The sequence below is a fragment of the Cottoperca gobio genome, chromosome 1 (genome assembly GCF_900634415.1).
Source record: "Cottoperca gobio chromosome 1, fCotGob3.1, whole genome shotgun sequence".
In the NCBI taxonomy this organism is placed as follows: domain Eukaryota; kingdom Metazoa; phylum Chordata; class Actinopteri; order Perciformes; family Bovichtidae; genus Cottoperca; species Cottoperca gobio.
This window is the reverse complement of record NC_041355.1, coordinates 10239310-10261497: the sequence shown is the minus strand read 5'-3', so window position 1 is coordinate 10261497 and position 22188 is coordinate 10239310. Positions and strand designations below refer to the sequence as shown.

Below are 22188 nucleotides of genomic sequence, written 5' to 3'. Positions count from 1 at the left end.
TGCTGCCATCTGTTTATTCAGCCCAAGACTTCTTTAGATCAGTTTGGCCAAGATGAAGCGAGCAGCTCTGATAGTTTGGTTTTGAGGAGGGCCTCAGGGTTGATTAGCATATTTTTACCCAGTGTACAGACAACAGACCCCCCCCCCCCCCCCACTCTCTCCTCTTTTCCTCCTCCAGCCTCTCATCCACCCCCCCACCCATGTGTTTGATTCCTCAGCCGTGACAAAGAGCTTCAACCTTTATCCGTGTGTGTGTGTGTGTGTGTGTGTGTGTGTGTGTGTGTGTGTGTGTGTGTGTGTGTTTGTGTGTGTGAGAGAGAGTGAGATGGGGGGCCCTTAGATTAAGGGAAAGCTTCCTGCTCTTTATTTGGGGAGTCCCCCCGGGAGACGCTTTGGGAATGACTTTCGTTGAGTCACTAACGCCTACTCACACACACTCAGACGCACTTCTACGCACACATACACACCTTTCACCCATGCCTTTTTTCAAGCTGCCCATTGACTGGGTGCTGGTTGTTGTGTAACACCAACTACGCGTGCACGATCGCTTTCACAAACACACACACGTCACACAGAGGCCCCCCAGTCTGTTCACGGTAGGTTGGCGCTGCAGAGGTTCCCCGTTCACGTTTCTGTTTCTGTACTAAACTAACTTCCCTAGAATAACTCTTACTCTAGTGTGACTGTCATTAACAACACACAAGCATATACACAGCATCTTGCCAGTAGATGGAAAATGGTGGTACACTGATCTTTGGCTGACAACACATGCAGCCAATTTTAATGTTTGCCTGCTGAAGGCTTCTCCAATGTTTTATATAATTGTTAATTGAATATCTTTTGTATTTTAAAACGTCACTTTGGGCTCTGTAAAACTGAGGTTGACGTTTTTCATTATTTTGACATTTATAGACCAGACAACTAATAAACTGATCAGGAAGTAAACGGCAGAATAATCAATAACGAAAATAATCGTTGCAGCCCTGAGCTGAAGCAGAACAACTAAATGCTTTTATTCTTTGTTGATGCGTCCTTGTTGCCCGTCTTTAAACAATGTGTGCGGGAAATTGCAGTTTACGTGTGTTTTCTGTGAATATTTATTTAAATGCGGTTTTTAACAGTTTTATCTTGTAGCTGTTTTGTTTCAGGTTAGTTGCTACACATTTCTTTGAAGCTGATAAAACGGCTGACTTTGTCACCATCGAGTCCTTTTGAGACCCAGGTGAAATTGCGACTGCTTGATATAAATTAAAAGCTATAGCCCGCCTTTAAAGTAAAATATGAGTCAAACATAGTTCAGTTTTAATGGAACAACTTCAGAATTAGTTCCTCGTGATTGCATCATCACTTCTAGTCTTAGTGGACTGTTTTTGACCTTTGCACATGATGTATCTTCTTTTGAAATTCTGTGTTGGGCACGATTTTCCTTTTAGAGCTAAGACAGGAGTTCCTCTTAAATACAGGATATGCATTGTGTTGGCTTGTACACGGTGTATAGTCACTGGTGTGTGTATCTCCAAAACGTATACGTTTCAGGAGCTGTAAAAAACCCCCCCGCCTTGGTTCGAGCTAGTCTACCATCTAAAGGATATTTAAAGGTTTCAATCCGCCCAAATTCATCAACCCAGAGCTCAAATGATGTTAAAATGCAAAAAATCATCCAAATTGGAGTAACAAGCTTTGGCTATGATGAGTACAACAGTGAGTTGCTTGCAAGGGTGTGTGTGTTTGTTTTTTGAGGTGAAGGTCGTTGTAGAAAGAAGCCCCATCCAAACAGCAGCCATTTTAATTTGTTTGATGGAGAAGAGAGGTGATAACCTCCCTCTGCAGCCGCACACCCGGGGAGGAGAGGGGGGGGGGGCGGGAGGTAGAAAACAACGAGAGAGAGAGAGAGGAGAGAGAGAGAGGGAGGGAGAAAGAGAGAAAGCAAAGGAAGTCGGTCTGAGCTGAATTGCGATAAGGTGGCAGATAGAGAGTCAGAAAGAGACGGAGAGAGACTGTAATATTTGATTATGGCTCAAGGCTGTATGTTTGTCCAAAGGCTAAAGACTGTCAACCAGCTAATCGTGGGGGTCGATTTGTGGGTGTGTGTTTGTGAAAGCATGCGAGTTTGTGGGTCATTGCTATCATCACATAATTTATGCTGCGTACACGTGTCTTTGTGTTACTGTTTGTGTGTGTGTGTGTGTGTGTGTGTGTGTGTGTGAGTGAGCGAGCGTGTGTGTATGTTACGATTTCTGGATGTCAGTTACAGTTCTGTGGGCCTGAGGAGAGTACAGTGGTCTCCCTCAGGGCGCTGTTAGTACCACTCTCATACAGATGTGCTGGGCTGCCACTGTGTCAGTTTCAGTGTGTGTGTGTGTGCGTGTCCTCCTCTTACAGGAAACTAACTTACTCCTCAGGGTTTAGAGTTCTTAATGGGGTTGGATTTTGTCTCGAATTTGTCAGCTCTGGCTCTTATCCAATCCTGGATCCAATTCTTGTCGTATAGAGTTAGAAAATAAGTGTTTTCTGCAGATTTATGGTGCCATAAACGGACATTTCCACAAATACATTTGTATCAAATCCTTGGATCTTTTCAAATTCAGAAAGGAGTCTCGATACTTACCTTTTATCCTCTATCATTTTTAAAATATTCTGTTGATTACTTAGTTTTTTATTGAATTTTTGTGTGTGTGGTTTTCAAGAAAGCTGCATTTTGCCAAACATAAAAACATTGTAATGTTTGCTATTAAGACTGCGATCAAAATCCCATACTTGGTCATTTAAAGGAAAACTTTATAAGTATGCAATAATGAGTATATACAAATGAAAATAAGATCTTTAGCAATTACATTAGCAGTATTTTCAAATATTCTTTTCTGTATTGCCAGATGCGGAAGAAGAGGCCGGCTGGTTGGTTTCTGAAAGGGACGTGGAGGTAGGTGGACATTAGTAGCTTTACAGTTCGTTTATGTCTTGTGATTTAGCCGTCCTTGTCTTCTGGAAGACTCTTGTATCTCACAGATTTAACTTTTTATTTTATTTTTCGTCACAATGATTTGGAAAATAATATTTGACCAGATTTTCACTGAAAACGAATGATCGACAGTTTAACCTTTTTGTCTTTTGTAGGTACAAAATAATAAACAAGTAAATGATTCATCAACTGTGTGTGTGTTTCAGGCTGGGATCTGCAACAAAGACAAGGGTGCCAGGATAACAGGGCAGCGGATGTCAAACAGATACTATACTAACAAGAGCGTCCAGTGTAGAAACTGCAACAAGATGGGACATCTCTCCAAGAACTGCCCTGAGCCCAAAGTCAGTTCCACTCAGTGCACAGTACCATGTACAGTTTATACACACTGATGAGTACAAGTACGTAAAACTACTAACTGTGTTATGTGTGTGCTTGTGTGCAGAAGTTGTTGCCCTGCTTCCTCTGTGGCACCCCAGGCCACCTGTCCAGTGAATGTCCCAATAAGCACTGCAACAACTGCGGCCTGCCCGGGCACCTCTACAATTCCTGCAGCGACAGAGCGTACTGGCACCAACATTGCGAACGCTGCAGCATGACTGGCCACTTAATGAACGTGAGTATAACATTCTATTTAAGTAGGTTGGAATTAAAATAAGAGAATTAAAGGAATACTTCACCTCCACAATGACCATTTGTATATCAATTAATGACCCCGTGTTACCTTGAATTTGTGAAGAAAACCTTGTTTTTCTGGCATGCCTCCACGGTGAATGAATTGAAGTAAATGTTTACCAACGGCAAAACTATATCAAAACCTCCGTTACAAACCCTCACACAGCTTGGGCAGTATAATCCCAGTCTCATTTATCCAGTCCAATGCTCACTACTTCACAAACATGCATTTTTTGCCAAAACACTACTATTTTCACAGTACTTGTCCGTTTTCTTCCCAAATTCAAGGTAACACGGGGTGAGTGAATGATCATTTTGGGGTTGAAGTATTCCTTTTAGTATTTCAGGAGTAAAAAAAAGCTTTGAATGCAATCAGCTATAGCTACAGAGTGTGTGCAGGGGCTTCGGCTTGTCGTAAGAACAAAGAACAATTAGTGCTGAATGTAAACATGATGAAGCACCAGCCACTTTATATCAGAAGAATACTGCATGTACTTTTTTATTTCCTATCCATTGCCCCGTCCTTTCTCCCCCCTTTCCCCCGGTTTTCCCCCTCTCTCCTTCCCCCCCCCCCCCTCCATCTCTCCCCCAATTTCTCTCCTAGTAATAACGAGTGACCAGGGGTCAGCACACGCTGCTGTTCACATTAATTGATACACTTCAGCAATTACAGCTTAGTTATGTCTCTGCCATGCTGCATAGTGTGTGTGTGTGTGTGTGTGTGTGTGTGTGTGTGTGTGTGTGCTGAACGGTGAATCTAATGACCATCAATGACAATTATTCCACCGCAACGTTCATTACCTTGCCCATTTACACTAATGCCATAGAATGGAAAACCCTGTGTGCATGTAAGAGCTTGCCTATGTCTCGCCCACCTCACTCTCTCTCACTCTCCGCCAGTCAGTCATGTCCTGTGCTCTGTGTAATGGATGAGTAACCAGGTGAACATGAGAGGGAGAGGGGAGACCAGGACACTCACTGCCCATTTTTTCTCTCTTTCTTGCCCCCTCTCTCGTCCACTCCTTCTCCCCTCTTCCTATGGATCCTTATGTTCATGTTGTTGTTCCTCTCTCTTTTGCGTATTGTTTTCAACAGTAAACAGAAGTGCAAAGTTGTGTGTGTATTGTTATTACCCTTTTCTTGGAACGCATAACTTTTTTTTCTTACACTCACAAATTATACTGTATGTGTTAGTGTGTGTGTTTGAGAGAGAAAGAGAGTCAGGTCTCTGTCCCCTGGGCCTTTCTGTGTCTCTCATTAAAGACAGACGGTTGACGGAGCGCGAGTGTGTCGCTCGCCTCGCCTGTCGCCCTCGACAACAACACACTACCCCGGCGGTCTGGAGGGAGAGAGCAAATGGGAGGGAGCTGGTGTGGGTGTGGTGGGGGGTTGTTGAAGAAAAGAAAAAGCTAAATGAGAGGTGGAGGAGGATACAGCTATCGAAATTCATATTTGCCCATCTCTATATTCAAATCTAAACAGCTCAGATTAAGCCAGAAAATGCCCAGCGTTCTTTACAGGCTTAAAGATCAGGATTTGAACAAGCACTTTCGGCCCAATAGTCACTTTTTAATGCTACAAGAATTTGCATATCATGCAAATGTGTGTAAGAACTTGTTTAGTGTATGCACGAGAAAACTAAACATAGCCTTCCTCACAGGACAGGCTTAAATATTCCTCTCCTTCTCTGTCTCTCTCACTCAGTAGGTGTGTAAGTAGATAAATCTTGTTGCCTGCGGCGACTGCCGCATTTTCAATTTCCCAGTGGGAAGTGGCGGCGGTTGGGAAAGGATGTCGGAACGCTTAAGGAACAGCGTGGCGAAGCCCCGGAGATAATGCTTTAGCCACACCGGGACAAAACAACTGACTGCCTTACTTACTGACTGTTTGAGTGACTAACTGCAGAGACGCACATGGAAGGGAAACATGGTGATAAAGGTTTAGTGAGAGAGGAACAGACCTAAAGAGTCCAACAAATGACACCATGGCCTGCTTTTCAGTTTTCTTTTGGCCCTGTCGCCATCCCCTCTTTGTTATCAGCATCTGCCGAAGTGCTTCATCCTTATTATGTCTTTAATATCCTTTCCTATCCATATTTATGTCTCTCAGAATTAAGAGATACGCATACATGCTGCAGGTTGTTTGTTCTTTTGACATTTTCATTCCCTCTTTTTTTTTTATCTGCTTTATTCCTTTTATGTGCTCCATAAAAGTGTGTATGTCTGTCTGTGTATTTGATGACTAGATCAAGACATATCAAGTGTGTTTTTTCCTCTCTCCTCAGGCTTGTCCAGAGATCTGGAGACAGTATCACTTCACAGTGAGTATTTTACCACACAACCAATGCTGTCAGCAACGTCCACACTAGTGCTGTTCACGCTCAAATTTGAGCGCTTCTACACTTCTTTGTTTTTGTCAGTGGGCTTGAACACGGGATAATCAGTCTGTAGACACAGATAAATGGGGAGATCCTATATAAATACAATCAAGAAGTCAATAAAAGACCCTTGTATTGTGGTTGAACATGTATATCGTTAAGTAAACAAGGGTGCACAGGGTGTCTCCGCTATTAAACTACCCCATCAGTATTTTTCCTAATTATTATTATTATGTCCACAAAAAGACATTTTCTAAATAATGTGGTGGACAGATTTCGTTACACCCCTGGCTCGGGGGGAAGCAACTTTACATTTTTATTAAATAAATAATGGGAAACTAAACATGGAGCAACTATAATGGTGTGGGGAGACTCTGCTGTTGTTAGCTGAGAGAGAGAGCAAGGGGGGTGGATGAAAGGCCTTTTCTAGGTGGATCAGGTACCACTGATTGGACACGAGGAGTTGATTAGAAGCTTCCTGAAACGGACCGAAAGCCAGGTACATACTACATAGGTCGTAACACTTTGTCTCTATGATTAAGTATGTATTTATCAGGGTAAAGGGGTTAGAATGAGAGGTGACAGCATTGTTCCTGTGTTACGCAGGGTCCCCTCAGCTTTGATGCCAAAGCACCATTGTGCATACAAGCATATATACATGCCAGATGATGCACATGCATTTTACATTTCATAAGATTAGCCCTAATACTATGTCAAAGTGTACTCGTTTTAAGTATGTAGAGTGAACTAACAGTTTGTACCCAACCTGTGTCATATTTAGCACAATCCCAGTGGACGTAGTAGTCCCAATTAAAAGCAGAGAAATGTAAAAGAACATGGTGGTGGGGGTGGCTAAGCCAGCAGCACACTCACCCTGCCCCTCTTATAACCGGGGACACTTCATGCAGAACCTGCCCCCTAAGAATATAAGTATTTTAAGTCTTACTGTACAGAGTGTGCCTTAACCAATAGTATATCCAACAACATTCGTTTCTGAACTCTGCAATGGAGACTTTTTAATTATTCACTCTGTGTTTTCATCTACAAAATATGGTCCACTTGCACGAATAAGCAAAAAATAAAAGTGCTGGGTGGTGGAGGTTTTGCAATAGGAGGCTGCATTCAACAAACCGAGCTCTGATAACAACAGGGTCTTGGGTGATAACCCTCACATCAATCTCTCCTTATGCTTCCTGCAGTATCGTAACAAAATGAACCAAACAGAGACAGTGATTTGAGCAATGTGACAAGAAACAGACCCTTTGTACTTTAGCATGTGGATGTTCCAAAAAGCCACCAGAAATAAAGTATCTTCCTCAAGCATTGCAAAGTCTAAGGTGTCACATGATCACTCCAAATCAATAAGTCCGTTGTGATTGGTATTAAACTTGCCCCGTAGCAGAAGAGTGAACCATAGCAGGGGAAAAACATCTCTAAAGTGTGTGTGTGTGTGTGTGTGTGTGTGTGTGTGTGTGTGTGTGTGTGTGTGTGTGTGTGTGTGTGTGTGTGTGTGTGAACTGTGACAGTCACAAGGGCCATATGTCAGCAGGGATGCATTTGTGTGTTTTCCAAAATCTGAAAAGATAACTAGTTTCCTTGGCTCCTTATGTATGCATTTGTGTGTGTGTGTGCATCTGAGTGAGGGGGTGATATAGACCTCAGCCTAAGAGAAAAGAGCAGCTTGTTTGTCAATTAAAAGACGTGATAAAGCATGAAATGGGCTGCCAACGCCACTCGGGATGAGGGAGTGAGAGAGAGAGGGAAGAAGAGTGTGTGTTTGCATATATCTTGGCGTGCACTTTGTGTGTGTGTTGGGGGAGGTCTGTCACTCTCCTCTATGGAGATTAATTAGCAGGGGCTGTCTAATGAAAAGGCAGCATCGTTTGCGCTAGGGTAGCACGGCGGGAGAGACGCAAGGAGGAGGAGGGAACAGGACAGAAGTTCCAGGGGAGACGCTGGCGGAGAGGATGGGAGTTAAGTTTAATACTTGTTCATGTGTCGGTGGGGGATGCTCTGTTTTATTATAGAGTTTTACTTCAAAACCACAGAAAAGCAGAAAAGATGCTGATGAAAGAGCACCAGAGAAATTATTTGGTCACCTCGCAAGATGATGCAACCACCTATTTTGTGTGTTTCCGTGTGTGTGTTTGCATGTGACGCCGTGCTTTAACGGGTGGAGGATTGTGACCCAGGTCTAATTGAAGTATTTAAGCCATTTAAGCACTGGGAACAGAAGGTCGTTACAGATCCAAACTGGCATGGGGGTTAGGGGCTCGCACAGACACAAACACACATACACAGGGCTCCTTCTGTTTAAGACAGCCTCATTTTATTCATGATGCTGCTTATGACCCTGAACTCCCCAATGTGAGAAGGTGTGTGTTTGTGTTTGTGTGTGTGTGTGTGTGTGTGTGTGTGTGTGTGTGTGTTTGCTTTGGGAGATGTGACTCTGTCACCTTCCGCTGGGCTCAGCCAGGTGTGAAAAGGCATTCTGTCAGACCTCCCTGCTACTGGGTCCATTTATCCTTCGTTCGTTCATTTGTGTGTGTGTGTGTGTGTGTGTGTGTGTGTGTGTGTGTGTGTGTGCGTGTGCGCATGTGTGCTGGGTCCGTTTATCTTCCGTGAGTGTATGTGTTGTCTGCCTGCACCTGGCCCTCAACTAACAAACTCCTCCAAACCACAGAGTATAGACCACAAAGCCCTGGGGTATTTTCTGAGAAAGTAAGATACTGACACACATGGACACACAAATACCCACACACACTTCTACAAATATATATATATATATATATATATATATATATAGAGAAGTAAATGGGGTAAAAAGCCATCCACACAACATGTTCACCTCGCCTGTGTCATATGGTTTTGAAGACATTTTTACACCGCAGTGTTATTTACACAGAAAGATTTGCTTGGAAGAACCGGTTCATTTCAACAACTTTCCCAGTCTCTCTTTCTCTTTCACTCACCCACACACACGCCTACAGACACCCTGGTTTTACTTCTTTCTTTTGCATACAGCTTTATAGCTTGGGGTCTTTTTCCTGCAGACCCCATCTGCCTTCCTCCTTCCATTTTTGTCAGTACTGTACATGCAAAATATAATTTACCTCAATAAAATACCCCACAGTTGGTATTATGTTGAATGCATTCTAGCTGAGTTTTGTAAATGTATAATATTATGTTTAGATGTACATATTTGTACCAGCCAACCTCATCGGCTTAATTTGTTTGCTTTTCCCAGAATGCCTTTCAACAGGCCCAAAAGAACAGGTGTGAATTTGCTACTTTTAATCTAAGATGGGTGTGTGCATTGCATCGTGCCTCTTCTGCTTTGGATTTCTACTGATTGATGATTGTTAGTGGAGACTGTGGAGAGAAGCGATGGCTCTTTGACTCATTGAGTGAAACTAAATACTATATGAAATGTTGGTGTTTTAGATAGTTTAAAAAATGTTTCCGTTCTTAAACACCATTGGAGCAGCATTGAAAATTGTTGTTTAAAATGTCATAAATTAGAGAAAGAATGCCCACCTATAGTTCCCAATGTCCAATATGACATCTTCAAATTGGTTGTGTTGTCTAACAAGTAGCCTAAAGGAATTTAATACATAAATGAAATAAAACTGAGAAAGGCAGCTAATTCAGGGGGTGAAACCAGCCAACGATTGGCATTTCTGCTTGACAAAAGGCTTTAAACACTTAATAGATCCCCAACATTGTCAGTTCTGTCATTTTCTGTCTGCCACGTAGTGTATTTGGTGTTTATGGGAGAGATTATTTGACGGATGGTGGAAATACAAAGAACCACTTTTATCATTACCAGCCAACAACACAGTAAAAAGAGAGAGAAGACGAGGACAGAGAGAGGAAAACTGAAATTGAAGACTAGGGAAGGGGAAGACAAGAAAGGAGGAGTACAATGAAGTGGCAATGGATGAATGAACGATCAGTAAAAGCAGGAAGGGCGGTGCAAATTGAGCGCCATGCTGTCCATACACAGGCTGCATTAATGCATGTAAAGATCACGCACAAATGTGTGCGATTAATCCTGCAACACACACGTCACAGTGACTTTTTCCTCCCGTTAGTGTTGTCAGGACCCTGCTGTGCTGGGTTAAGACCAGAGCGCCACTCTATGGCCGCTGCTGGAAGTGAAGGCTCTCTCTTAATCAGGGAGGATATTTAAAGTGAGAGTTTAACTCATTTTAATTTGTAAAACTGAACGTGTGTCAAATCCAAATCAATAATCAACCTGTGCCTATTCGGGTATGTTTTTGCCAGCTGTATGTGGAGTCTCGGAGCGAGAATGGGCCATGTGACATTAGATCCAACATGATTCACCTACATAGGAGAAATGTACTCTGTACGGAAACAGAGACAGAGAGGTGAAGACAGCTGGACAGAGGGAGAGACGTGTGTTGTTGTAAGAGATTCAGAAGGATGGGAGGAGAGAGAGAGGGGGAGAGAAACGAGGAGGGGTGAGTGTATTAAAAAGGGTGAAAGAGACAGGAGAGTGAATCCGAGCGCACAGCAGCTGATTGGTACAGGTATATCAGTGCGTGAGCATTGATTGGTCTCTCTTTAGATAGTAGTTGTGACACCTGTACGTGTGTGTGTTTATTGATCGACACCTCTACCCATGGTTGTGTGTGTATATTGAGCGGATTCTCCCCTCACGGTGGTATCAGTGTGTGTGTGTGTGTGTATCGATCTTTTCCTCAGGGACAGGTGTGTGTGTGCGTGTGCGTGTGTCAGTGTCTCTTGGGGTGCCCATGAAAAACAGTCTGTGACCTTTTTGTTCTCTACCAAAATTAAGCCGTTTTAACTCCTCTCCTTTTGGTATCCCTCTTTCTCACCTCACTGCCCTTTTCTCTCCCTTTTCATTTAGTATGTTTTATACCTTTTTGTCTCACCGTCTTTCTCCAGAAGGTTCTTTGCTTTATGCTCGATTCACACATGCCTTTGTTAGGCCAAGGTTAGAACGTGTTGCCCCTTAAAATCCTCCTCTTTTATAGAAAAGAAAATACATTTACATTTCTTTAGGATTTCTTTTTAATGACCTTAACAAAGTAGGCCTTTTTGAGTTTGTCCATGTCAAATTAAAGCATTATATGTTTTAAAAATATTTAGTCAAATTCAAATGGCTCATTTCTTTTTCAACTTTGTTAGATTAACTAGATAATTGTTCATAGATATGACACTTGCAAATTGTTAACTATCACAACTTAAATCCAAATCCTTTGTAATGTCCATGTTGTTTGCCACTTTAATATACTCATCCTATGGTGTAGAATGTACCGTCCTCAGATATTGGAAATATGTTTAAAAGTTTAAAAACACATTTATGCAAATCGTTCTTGTCCGATATTACATTCACTTTCACATTATTTTATTTATAGGGACGAACGTTCACCTCGAACTTGGCTGCAGGATGTATCAAGTTTTTCTTTGGAGCATTTCCTCAAATACATACTGGATGTTTAGAGTAATAACAGCCATATGTAGTATTAGTGTGTTTATAAGGGTTTGTTTATATACAGCATGTATTTGGCCCAATAGTGTAAATACTTTACCATTTTAAGGAACAACAAATCCTCGTATCAGAGCACGATGTCTGCAGCGCTATGCAATATTTTTCAGAGAGAAACTATTTTTTTAAATATTGAATTTAGTTGTTCTTTTGCTTCAATGAAATAAGAATATAGAGCAATTGGATTTATTTTTGCTCCTAGACAAATATTTATTGTATTAGGGAATAATGAATATGAAACACTCACAGACATGATATTAGTCATTACATTTAATTGTTCACTTCTCTGTGAATGTGTACAATGGGTTCCAAGTTTATTGATTTCCCCGCTCCCTTATAATTACAGGACAAGAACGGCCACCAAAGAAAGCAGCTTTAAGTACATTTCTGGTGTCATATTAAATATAACTTTCAAAGTGAAAAACTGCCCGTTCATTAAGCTGCAGCTGAACCTGCCCGTCCTCCGAAATGACCCCGTCAGGTCACTTGGCACAAAGCGTCATCCTTCCCTGGATACGTTTCAAAAATGTTTTCTCTCAACAAACTTCTAATTGAAAGAATTAGAGCATTTGTTTAAAACAAAACACAAATCTAATTATGTTAGAGTGCATCTTTTCCAGTTCTCACTTCAGCAGCTGAAATCGTCCACAGGTGAGGTTGTTGTAGGACCGCTCCAGCATGTTGTGTTAGAGTGCCCTTCAGTGGTCAAACGTGGAACTGCAGAGCTGAAGTTCTTTCAGCAGGAGGCATACACACGTTCATAAGTTCGTTCCATGTTCTGGGAAACAATTATTTGCACAAAAATAACAAACATACCGTCACACTGCTGTCTTATTCCCAAATATGTTTTAGTCCACATGGATATGACAAACGTTTCAATCACAAATGGTCTTTAGGTAAAAACTATTATTGAGATGGCAGTATCTGTGTTTTCTACTAATATAAGTGACATTATTATACAATCATTCTAATATCAAAAAAGAAAAAAAAAAAAATTATATATATATATATATATATATATATATATATATATATATATATAAACAAATAAGTGAATTGATAGAATTACACAATGAATGTAGAAAACGTGAGGTGTATATGTAGCTCTATAGCCACAACATACTGTACACATTAGAGAGAGAAATACAGAACATAACAAGATTGTTAGAAAACTCCCATATCAAGGCATTCATTAAAGCAGTCTGTGGTGACTGATAACTCTGTGTTAAGTACACTTATATGAGTGAAGGCTTGTGCACATCCCAACACATTCTCTCTGACAAAACCTCCCAAATGACCTATAATTCAACTTCTAATGAGCAATACCGCTCTTAACGCTTCAGCCTAACTTAAAATCACAGGTTTAAGGTTCCACCTTTATTCCACTTCTCGTTCTGTCCTTCCCTCTGTCTGGCTGACCTCTTTTCTTTTTTTTCTTTTCTTCCCTTGTACAAGAATGGGCTCAATTCAAACAGTGCTTTGTAAAAATCCTTTAAATCCACATCTATTCAGTGAGCTGTTTTTGCTGCCTCATCATTGTACAGTACAGACTGTCTTCTCACCTCCACCGTGTCAAAAGACTCTCAACTCTTTATTCTCCCTCAGACTGAGACACTGACGGCACAGGAGGCAGGGGAGGGTACATTTGTAAAAGGAAATGGCTTTTGTATGTTTTCAATCTAGTTCTATTAACAACGTGCAGCCATCAGTGCAAAGAAAGTCCTGCAGGGTCAAGTCATTTGGGTGGTGCAGTTCATGAAGGAGAATGGCAGAGCAGAGCACTTAATGGCAGTTATAGGTATTCATCAGGACTCAAAAAACAAACTAGAGCTGAAATAATGTGTTTTAATTATCAGCAACTATTTAGATTTTGATAGATTAAAAATTATTAATTTTTTAACCAAAAATGCCAAACATTTGCTGGAACAAGATAAAACATTTTTTTTAAGTCTATCTTTATTTATTTGCCTCATTTAGGAGTTTTGGTACAGGTGTCTTCACATACACTACTGAATGCACATGCAAAACCATAGGAATGTACACTCATACACACACACACACACACACACACACACACACACACACACACACACACAGGTGCAGTGTTATCAGAGGTCTTGCAGGCTTTGCAGGTCTTTATGCCTTTCCGCTTAGCTGGTTGGTGTCGATTTTGTGGCGTGCGTGTGTGTCTGGAAGTGTTTGTTTGTGTGTGATTTGTTTTTGGCTGAGATGTAAAATCAGGGTTTAACATCCTGACCTGGGCATAAGAGTCCATCTGTAAATAGCATATCCAAATCCCTGTCTCTCATGTACATATTTGTTGTCTCTGTCTAATTGCTGGGAATAAAGTGAATAACATATTTCCATAAACACACTGCCTCACACTAGCAGCAATAGAAAGAAGCCTCTGAATTCAGCAGTGAGTGCTACAAATAGAAATGGAATAATTTAGACCTAGATTTTAATAGATTAGCTTGTATCCTCTGTTCCACCTTCCTCGGTGTGACCAGATTACCTCCATTCGCTGCCCCAAAAGAGGGATTTTCCTCCAGAGGTGGCATCTAACGGCTAACCCCTCCACCACATTATCATTACATTCCAGGAGCATTCTCTCTCTCTAAAGAGAAACTCGGGACTCCTCCTGATTGTCTTCAGACTGATTGACTGACTGACGGGAGGAGATAGGAAGAGCCTCTGGGAATTAAGCTGTGTGCGAGTCCTCGCAGGGCGCGGGGTTAGGGCTTCGGTCTGAGTCTTTGTGAACTGGCAGACACAAAGGGGGCAGGAATCACATCTGGTTATTTGGAGCCGAACCCACCCCCTCCTCCTTTTCCTCTCCCTCCTCTTAGCCTCCCTAACTGCACATCTCCACCTTAGCTGTCTCCTAAGAATGATTGATTTTCTCGTTCCTGGTCATGAGTGAGAGCAAACGCTGTAATCTTATTTCATTATTTGCAATTTTGGACAGTTAATATTCCCAAATGAAGAATACGTGGATAAGTGGTTCCGTAGGTAATGTGTTGTATTCTCCTGGACATAGATGTTTACCTTGTAGCCATTTCACAACTGTCTAATTAACCCTCCCTAAAATGTACATACAGGCATGTTGCACTCACGCAACACAACGGGTCTGTTTGTTTTGGTATGAGCCCAGTGGTCTTGTGTTGTGTTGGGAGGCTGCTCTCTATGATAAAGCATGCAGAGTTGGTCCCCTGTGGGTCCAGTAACATATGCAAACCTCTCCCCATTGCTGCAATAACATATGCAAAACAGCGCCGCTGGCCTCGGCCCTCACGCTCCCACCACCCGTTCAGATCTCACCCCCTCTTTTACACACACGCACAAGCCTGTGTGTGTGTGTGTGTGTGTGTGTGTGTGTGTGTGTGTGTGTGTGTGTGTGTGTGGGTCTTTAGATTGTAGTCTGTAACAGTCTAAGCTTTGTGTTGGCCAAAGGATTATCACAGCTTTGCCACCAGCAGCTAAGGCAAGGAGCAGAGGAGAGCGGGGCTTAGAGAGACACAGTGTATGTGTCGGGGAAAACAACTGTGGGAAAACAGGGTTGTGTGTGTGTGTGTGTTTGACAGAGAGAGAGCGCGCTCATGTGTCTGTGTGTGCATGCACGAGAGGCCACGGATGGCTGGTTGTCTGTGTCCACCCAGCGAAGCCCTTAGGACCTTCTCAAACACCCTCCTACACACACACACACACACACACACACACACACACACACACACACACCCTAAACCGTCAGTCCTCATCCAGCTTCAGTTCCCTTTTTGTCTGTTTCTGATCAGCTCCAGAAGCTCTTCATGTCGTATCAGCAGGAAGTGGATCAGACTCAGATCTCACCTGCTGTCTCTGCACTCAGAGGACAGTGAGTTAAACGCAGACGTTTTTAATGCAGCCTCCCCATGCTGGGAATTGTCTGTCTGGCAAGTTTATGAATGGAGAGGTTAGCGCCTTCTAGGAAAGCAGGAAGCGAGTAGACGAGTAAGTGATCATTTTGATTTTGATTTAATCTCTATACATAACAGAAAAGTATACAGAAAGTGTTATGCATTAAATTAATAAGGTAGGGTTTGAACTCGCAAACCTTTTTTATTTTTTACATCTGTTACTCAAAGGCTTTCGGTCATTTTTTGTGTGTACAAACAATAATCGCATCTTGTGCCTTTCTTACAGAAACTTCACGACTTTAAGTCTGGTCGTTCCTTCATCGTGGTTGGACAACACATCACTTAGTTTCAAGCATAATACACGGGGCATAAGAGATGATGACAGCAAAGATAACGAGAGCAGCATCACTGATGCGTAAACTAAGGGGATGCTCTCCAGCAACAGTATAGATGATGGTAACGGATCAGATCACAGATCTACAATTTTAAATATTTACGCCTTGCAACTTTTGTCAGCTGAGTTTTCACTATAAGAGTTCAATCTGAGAATCACCTGAAAGACGAACCAATCAGCAGGTCATTCAGATGATGACTGTAAATATACAGTAAAGTAATGCATTACATCTCTTTTCAAACTTAATCAGAAACTCTTTTCAAGATGTTGATGTATGATGTATGAAAACAAACCATTATAAGTGGGCCTCAATAAGTGGATTGGATCTGTCGGGCTAATTTGATTTTCATTGTGATTGAACTAATTTTAGTTTAGTACCAAGAGAGTCGAAGCTAAACCTCAAAGATAAAGTGTATTTTAAAAAACGTCTAAAATATGTGTCATATTGACTTTCACTGCACAGTCAGACTCTCGTCTTCAAACCCCTGAGAAAGAGAAAGACACCAAACTGATCTGATCCCACAGGCCCTCGCCCTGTTAGCAATTTAGATGCTCCCGATAGGAAGCGGCGGATGAAAACCGAGCGGGATGAAGGTTCATCCAGTTAATTAATATTGTATGAGGCAGACAAGTACGCACACGCACACGCATACAGACGCACATTGACGCCAGGTTTTCAGACAACTATCACAGGTTGATGGGAGAATAGGAGGAGATTTCATTTCTTCTTCATTCTTTTTTCCCCCTCTCTCGTGCTTCCATTCATTCTGTCTATGTGCTGGATCAGAGTATGTGGAGATAACGCAAGCCCAAGGTCAGGGAGGGAGAGACGGAGGGAGACCTACAGCCAATTTACATGAAAGATGAATGGGAAGAGGGGCAAAAAAAGGGTGGAGGTTGGGGGGGGGGGGGGCTTGAGCCGGGGACTGTGATCTCCTTAGGGTGAACATGTGTGTTTGTTTGTGTGTGTGTGTGCGTGCATGCTTGTATGTGTGTGTGCGTGTGCTCGCAAGAGGTCTGTGATCTCCTGGCCTTTGTGATGGAGATGGGCCCGGCCGGCCTTTCCCGATAATGACGCGACGCTCTAATAGCATTCATCCTTTCTGCCTCAAAACTACTCAAGCGGAAAAGAGAGAGAGAGGGAGAGAAAGGAGGGGGGGGGGAAACAAGTGTGAGGGGTGGATGTGGGGATGGAGGGGTGTGTACGGATGAGAGGGAAGCAGGAGGAAGGAGAAGAAAAGGAGGAGAGGTTAGCTAAGCTATGTTGAAGAAATGACGTGGGGCACAAATAATTTGTAATCTCGGAATCAGGGGTGATGGAGGAGGAAGGAGGTGTGTGTGTGTGTGTGTGTGTGTGTGTGTGTGTGTGTGTGTGTGTGTGTGTGTGTGTGTGTGTGTGTGTGTGTGTGTGTGTGTGTGTGTGTGTGTGTGTGTGTGTGTGTGTGTGTGTGTGTGTGTGTGTGTGTGTGTGTGTGTGTGTGTGTGTGTGTGTGTGTGTGTGTGTGTGCGCGCGCGCGCGTGTGTGTGTGACATTAGCAGTAAATACACTGCCTGTGTCTCCTCTCTCTCTCTTTATCAGTGTATATTTGCTGTGGGTGCTGGAGCATGGAAGGCTTTCAGAACACAGGCCCATAGGGGACGGGACCCTGTGCCCAACACACACACCCACACACAGACGGTTACTTATCATACAGGGTCATTACAGGACTCTAACTATAGCCCCAGTAATCACTGTTTTATATCAGAACCCATATTCACCGTACAATACACAGCTGCTCGTATCAATAGAGAGCATGGGAATGAGAAGGAGGAGAATGGGAGACAAATGGAAGGTTAAACCACCACATTTTAATAGAGAAAAGATGATTTAGTTTTCTCTTTAACAAGCTCCTTTTTGATTTTCTCTGTCTGTACTTAGACTGAGACACATACTCCTTTAAAGGCGCAAGGAAAGGAGCGGGGTCGGACTCCTGCCTACTGCTACAACTGCTCCAGGAGAGGACACTTTGGCCATGTGAGTAACTTGCTCTGCCTTTTAATTTCATGTGTAGGTATTTACCATTCAGCTTGTTTTTTTCTGGTCTCAAGGCCAAATGAAGGCCCAGAGCACATTACACACTCTATGTAATTAATCTAGGCATAATATAGGGATTGTCTATTACAGCCTAACCTATGTCTCCTTTTGTATTTTCTGTCCACTTCTGTTTTAATATGATTCCACACATCTTTATTTTTGTATGTGATATTTGTGTGGTTTCCTCAGGTGTGCACACGGAAGAGGATGTACAATGGGACGTATCCCAGCACACCGTTCATCAACCACTACGACACAAAGAAGGACATCAAAAGCAGACAACACTGGATTACGTTGAAGGTTGAAGGTAAGTCAAACACACACACACACGTATTCTTTGTTATTAGTGCAGTCACCACTTCTCTCTTACCTTTGGTGTTTGTTGAAGACATTTGTGGAAGAAGTATTCACAACCAAAACATTAATGTAATCATACTCCATTGCAAGTCAAACTGCTACATTTTGAATCCTACTTAAGTAAAAGTACATAAGTCATTTCAGCAAAATGTACTAAAAGTATCTGCACTTCAGTGAGTGACATTGTTCGATTGTTAATACTCATGCATCGGTGTGTAAGCAGCATTTTACAGTTTAGCTGGTTTGACTACTTAAAACTACTTAATTACCTGATTTTTCAAGATCAAATAAGTAATTAACGCCTTTTTGTTTCTGTTTTCCGCAGAACTGAAGAAAAATGGCTTTTTAACTAGCAGTTTTCAGACCCCTCTTACTCCAGGACCGCCAAAGAAGAAGCAGAAAATGATCCATCACAAAAGCAACTACCAGCCTAACCAAACGCCTCGCCAAAGCCCTAACAACCACAAACGCAACCATATCTTTTTTAATGACGATGACTTTACGGCTCCAGCGCGCAAAAGGAATAAGTACAATAAGCACAAACAACAGGAAGACACTGGCAATGTGAAACCGTGGAAACCCAAGAGACCAGTTCCCACCTCAAGAGACCGTCCCCCACCAACTAAACTCATTTTGAATGAAGCAGATGACTTTCCCAGAGGTGGAGGCAAAGGAGTCGCTAAAGAGAAGAAGAGGATGATGAAGAGGAAGCATGTTCCTGAAAAGCTACCAAAAGGACAAAAGGACCGCCCCCGTTGGTCTAAAACGGGAGAGATGCAGGGGTCAGCGTCAAAACAAGAGAAGGGAAAGAAGAACAGGAGAAATCGAGCCCAGAGGAACGCTGACAAAAATGGTGCTGCACAGATGTACCCAACGGATGAGAACCTGTTTATCATCAAACAGAGGAAACGCCACAGATAGCAGCAGTTTGCGTGAGGTGTCGGGGCAGTGATCTTCATGACCAGTACACGTTCTATGTGTTCATGACATTTAGTGACGTGTCAGACATTACGTTGACGCAACAGTTAAAGCACAAGTGCAGCTTTATGGGGTTCATAAGCCTGTTTCATGGAAGACGTGTTGACATGTCACAGTAGGAAAAGCACAGGTGTAAATAATAAAATTAATAATGGCTGAATTCATCCGCTTCAGGTTCGGTGTCCTGGTACTGTGCATGCTGACTCACTTCTACACTGCAACACTTGAACAGAGCGGAGCCGTTGTTAAAGGATAGGTTCAAGTCTATGTGAACATTGGAGCAGGTCTGCGGCGCTGTAATCATTCCTCTCGTTCCTCCTCGTACCATACTGAAAGCCCTCCATAATACACTCTGTGTAAGTGACGGGCAACAGAACTCACAGTCTTTGTTTTGTGATTTATTTTATTTTATTCCTAGTAACATTGGGCTTTAGGAGTCTGAGTTCGACAAATAAAATGGATATCTTTCAAAATTGGAGTCTTTTTAGTACAAAATCCCCTCTTTTTTACAATCTCTGCAGCTCAACAGGGAAACGGTGGCCTTTGGAAGATATTCTCACACTGCTGAAGCCCCATATTAGTTTCGGATAAACTTTTTACATTTTTGCACAAAACTTGTAGGGGTGTAAATCACAAATTTCATCATGATACAATATTATATTTGATTCTTTGGACAACAATATTTGCTAATTATAACAATATTCACACACTCTGCTACGATACGGTTTCAATTTGATTCAATTTAGGGGCCTGCGATCGATACGAGACGATGTCATATGCCCATTTAACACTGTTACATTTATTTAAACTCACAAAAAGCAACTAAAATATGATTCGACATTTTAAAACTGGGCTTATTTTATAGATGATAAGTATCGATGTTTTTATTTTGCATTGATGATATTGGATCGTTTAGAAAGGGATCTTTTAATGTCCACTATGAACAGGAGGGATGATTCTGATGGATGACGAGCTGTCCTTTAATTTTACTTGTTCCACTTGTACTTTTCCCACTATGACGAGTCAAAATGTCTGCTGTGAAAAAGGTCTTTTGTGTTTGATATTCTGGAGTCTGGGCTGCTAGTTCACAGTTTTGCATTGTGGTCAGTGTGCGAGTTATAGCCCTAATCAAACGGTGGCATTATTTCTAAAATAGTTTCTATCTACGTCACTGATTTAATATATTTGGAGATAGACAAGTAAGAACCCAGTTTACCATACGGTCAGTTCAGTAGTTATTTAAAGGGACAATTCACCCAAAAATCAAAATGACATATTTTTCCTCTTACCTGTTGTGCTATTTACCAATCTAGATTGTTTTGGTGAGCTAGCTAACATTAAGTTCGATAGAAAGAAAATGGTTCCTACATGAAACTGATCTTAACAAGGTCTGTGGATTATCTTGAGTTACCTTGTCATGATTTCTGGAAAGAGACGTTGCGGTTGAGTTTTTCTAATGTATTTTTTTTTTGCCGCTTTGAGCACCACAAGCAGAGAGATATGTTGTTCCATTATATTCAAGAGCAGAGAATATACATCTCGAAAGGCCGATATCGCTAACACTCTGCAACTTGCATCAAAACAATATATATTCATAAATAGCACTACAGTTGAGAGGAAAAATATGTATTTTTGAGTTTTGGGTGAACTGTTCTTTTAAGGCAACAAGTCATCTCCACAGTTCTGAGCGTTCTCTATTAAACAACACGATGACTTGTATTCCTAATAGGCATTCAGAAGCCTAAAATGCAGTTGCATCAACTTATCAGTTATCGTTAGATTGTTTAATAAGTGACGGTTAAAATCGATCTATCGATGTCGTCATTACCATATTCTCTCATTTCTTTATTAGTTTCTGAACATTGCACGTTTTGAATTAAAAACAGACTCTGCTCTTTGAAGTAAAGTAAGATCCTCTCATAGTGCCTCAGCTCTGAACATAGTCTGGAAGTTGATGCTGCTTTTTGCAGTTGGAAACAAAGAATGGGGAGTTTTCTTTTAATGACCCTTGGAAATGGTCCTTTCTTCATTTAGAACTGAAGAGATTCCTTTTTTTTTCTTTTACTAATAAACTCATTAATTTGTAAATTATCTAAATATGTGAGCATACTGTAAATACCTCTATTACACATGTGTGATGCACATCTGCAGATAGTCTCCTCACCAGTTCTTTTGTGATCTGGATAAAATTCAGCCCTGACAGTATTAACTTTTAACCATCCACTATTAAAATTCTGTTCTTATAATTCTGTTCTTATAATATGATGAAATGTGTGTGAGATACGAGTTGATGCCATGAACACTGGCTACCTGAAGTGCTTTGGATGAATACAACTTTAATCTGCTCTGATTTAGAAGTTCTGTATTTCAGGAGTGTTTCTGTTTATTCAGTAACTGTTCCATAATTATTCACATTGCATTCTGATGTAATTTATGTTGATGATACATTAAAATCATTTGGCTCCAGTCCCTAAATGTCTCTTTTTTTTTTTTAAAGAGGGTCCTAATTGTTATTAAAATGTCAAATAAATATTTCAAACCACTTAAAAATACTAAGACATAGGAAATATAATTTTATGCAATTTCAAATTTCAAAATAATTTTTAAATAATCAACAAAAAAACTCTTTTTTCTTCAATTTTGGTTATTGAAAAGTTGGTCCTTCAATTTAATTTCACGTGGCGTTCAAAGGTCATAAATCCCACTTGCCTGTATGAACCCTGGGTACCAGTAATGGGCAAAAAGTCTCACTCCCAACTAATTTCAAAAGTGTAGACCCGTAGTTTTAATTAGCATACAATGGACATAATACAGTAAACGTACCTCAAAATTAAGAACTCTTAATTCTATTGTATTCTATTTAATTGTCAATTAAAATTAAAATGTAAAAATGTTTTGACACCAATTTTCCATTCATGCTGTAGAGGGGACAATATACAAAC

At 41.4% G+C, this 22188-nt stretch overlaps 1 protein-coding gene across 1 annotated transcript in view; it reads left to right on the top strand.

Moving 5' to 3' along the window:
• The window catches only part of zcchc7 (zinc finger, CCHC domain containing 7), a 35743-nt gene extending 14028 nt beyond the window's left edge, over positions 1–21715 (top strand). The window contains exons 4-10 of the mRNA XM_029439142.1: positions 2874–2920; positions 3166–3303; positions 3405–3575; positions 5919–5954; positions 17756–17851; positions 18101–18218; positions 18594–21715. Of these exons, the coding sequence (XP_029295002.1) occupies positions 2874–2920; positions 3166–3303; positions 3405–3575; positions 5919–5954; positions 17756–17851; positions 18101–18218; positions 18594–19189 (1202 nt within the window). The 3' untranslated portion in view covers positions 19190–21715. The remainder of the gene's footprint in view (positions 1–2873; positions 2921–3165; positions 3304–3404; positions 3576–5918; positions 5955–17755; positions 17852–18100; positions 18219–18593) is intronic.
• Positions 21716–22188: the final 473 nt, after the last annotated feature.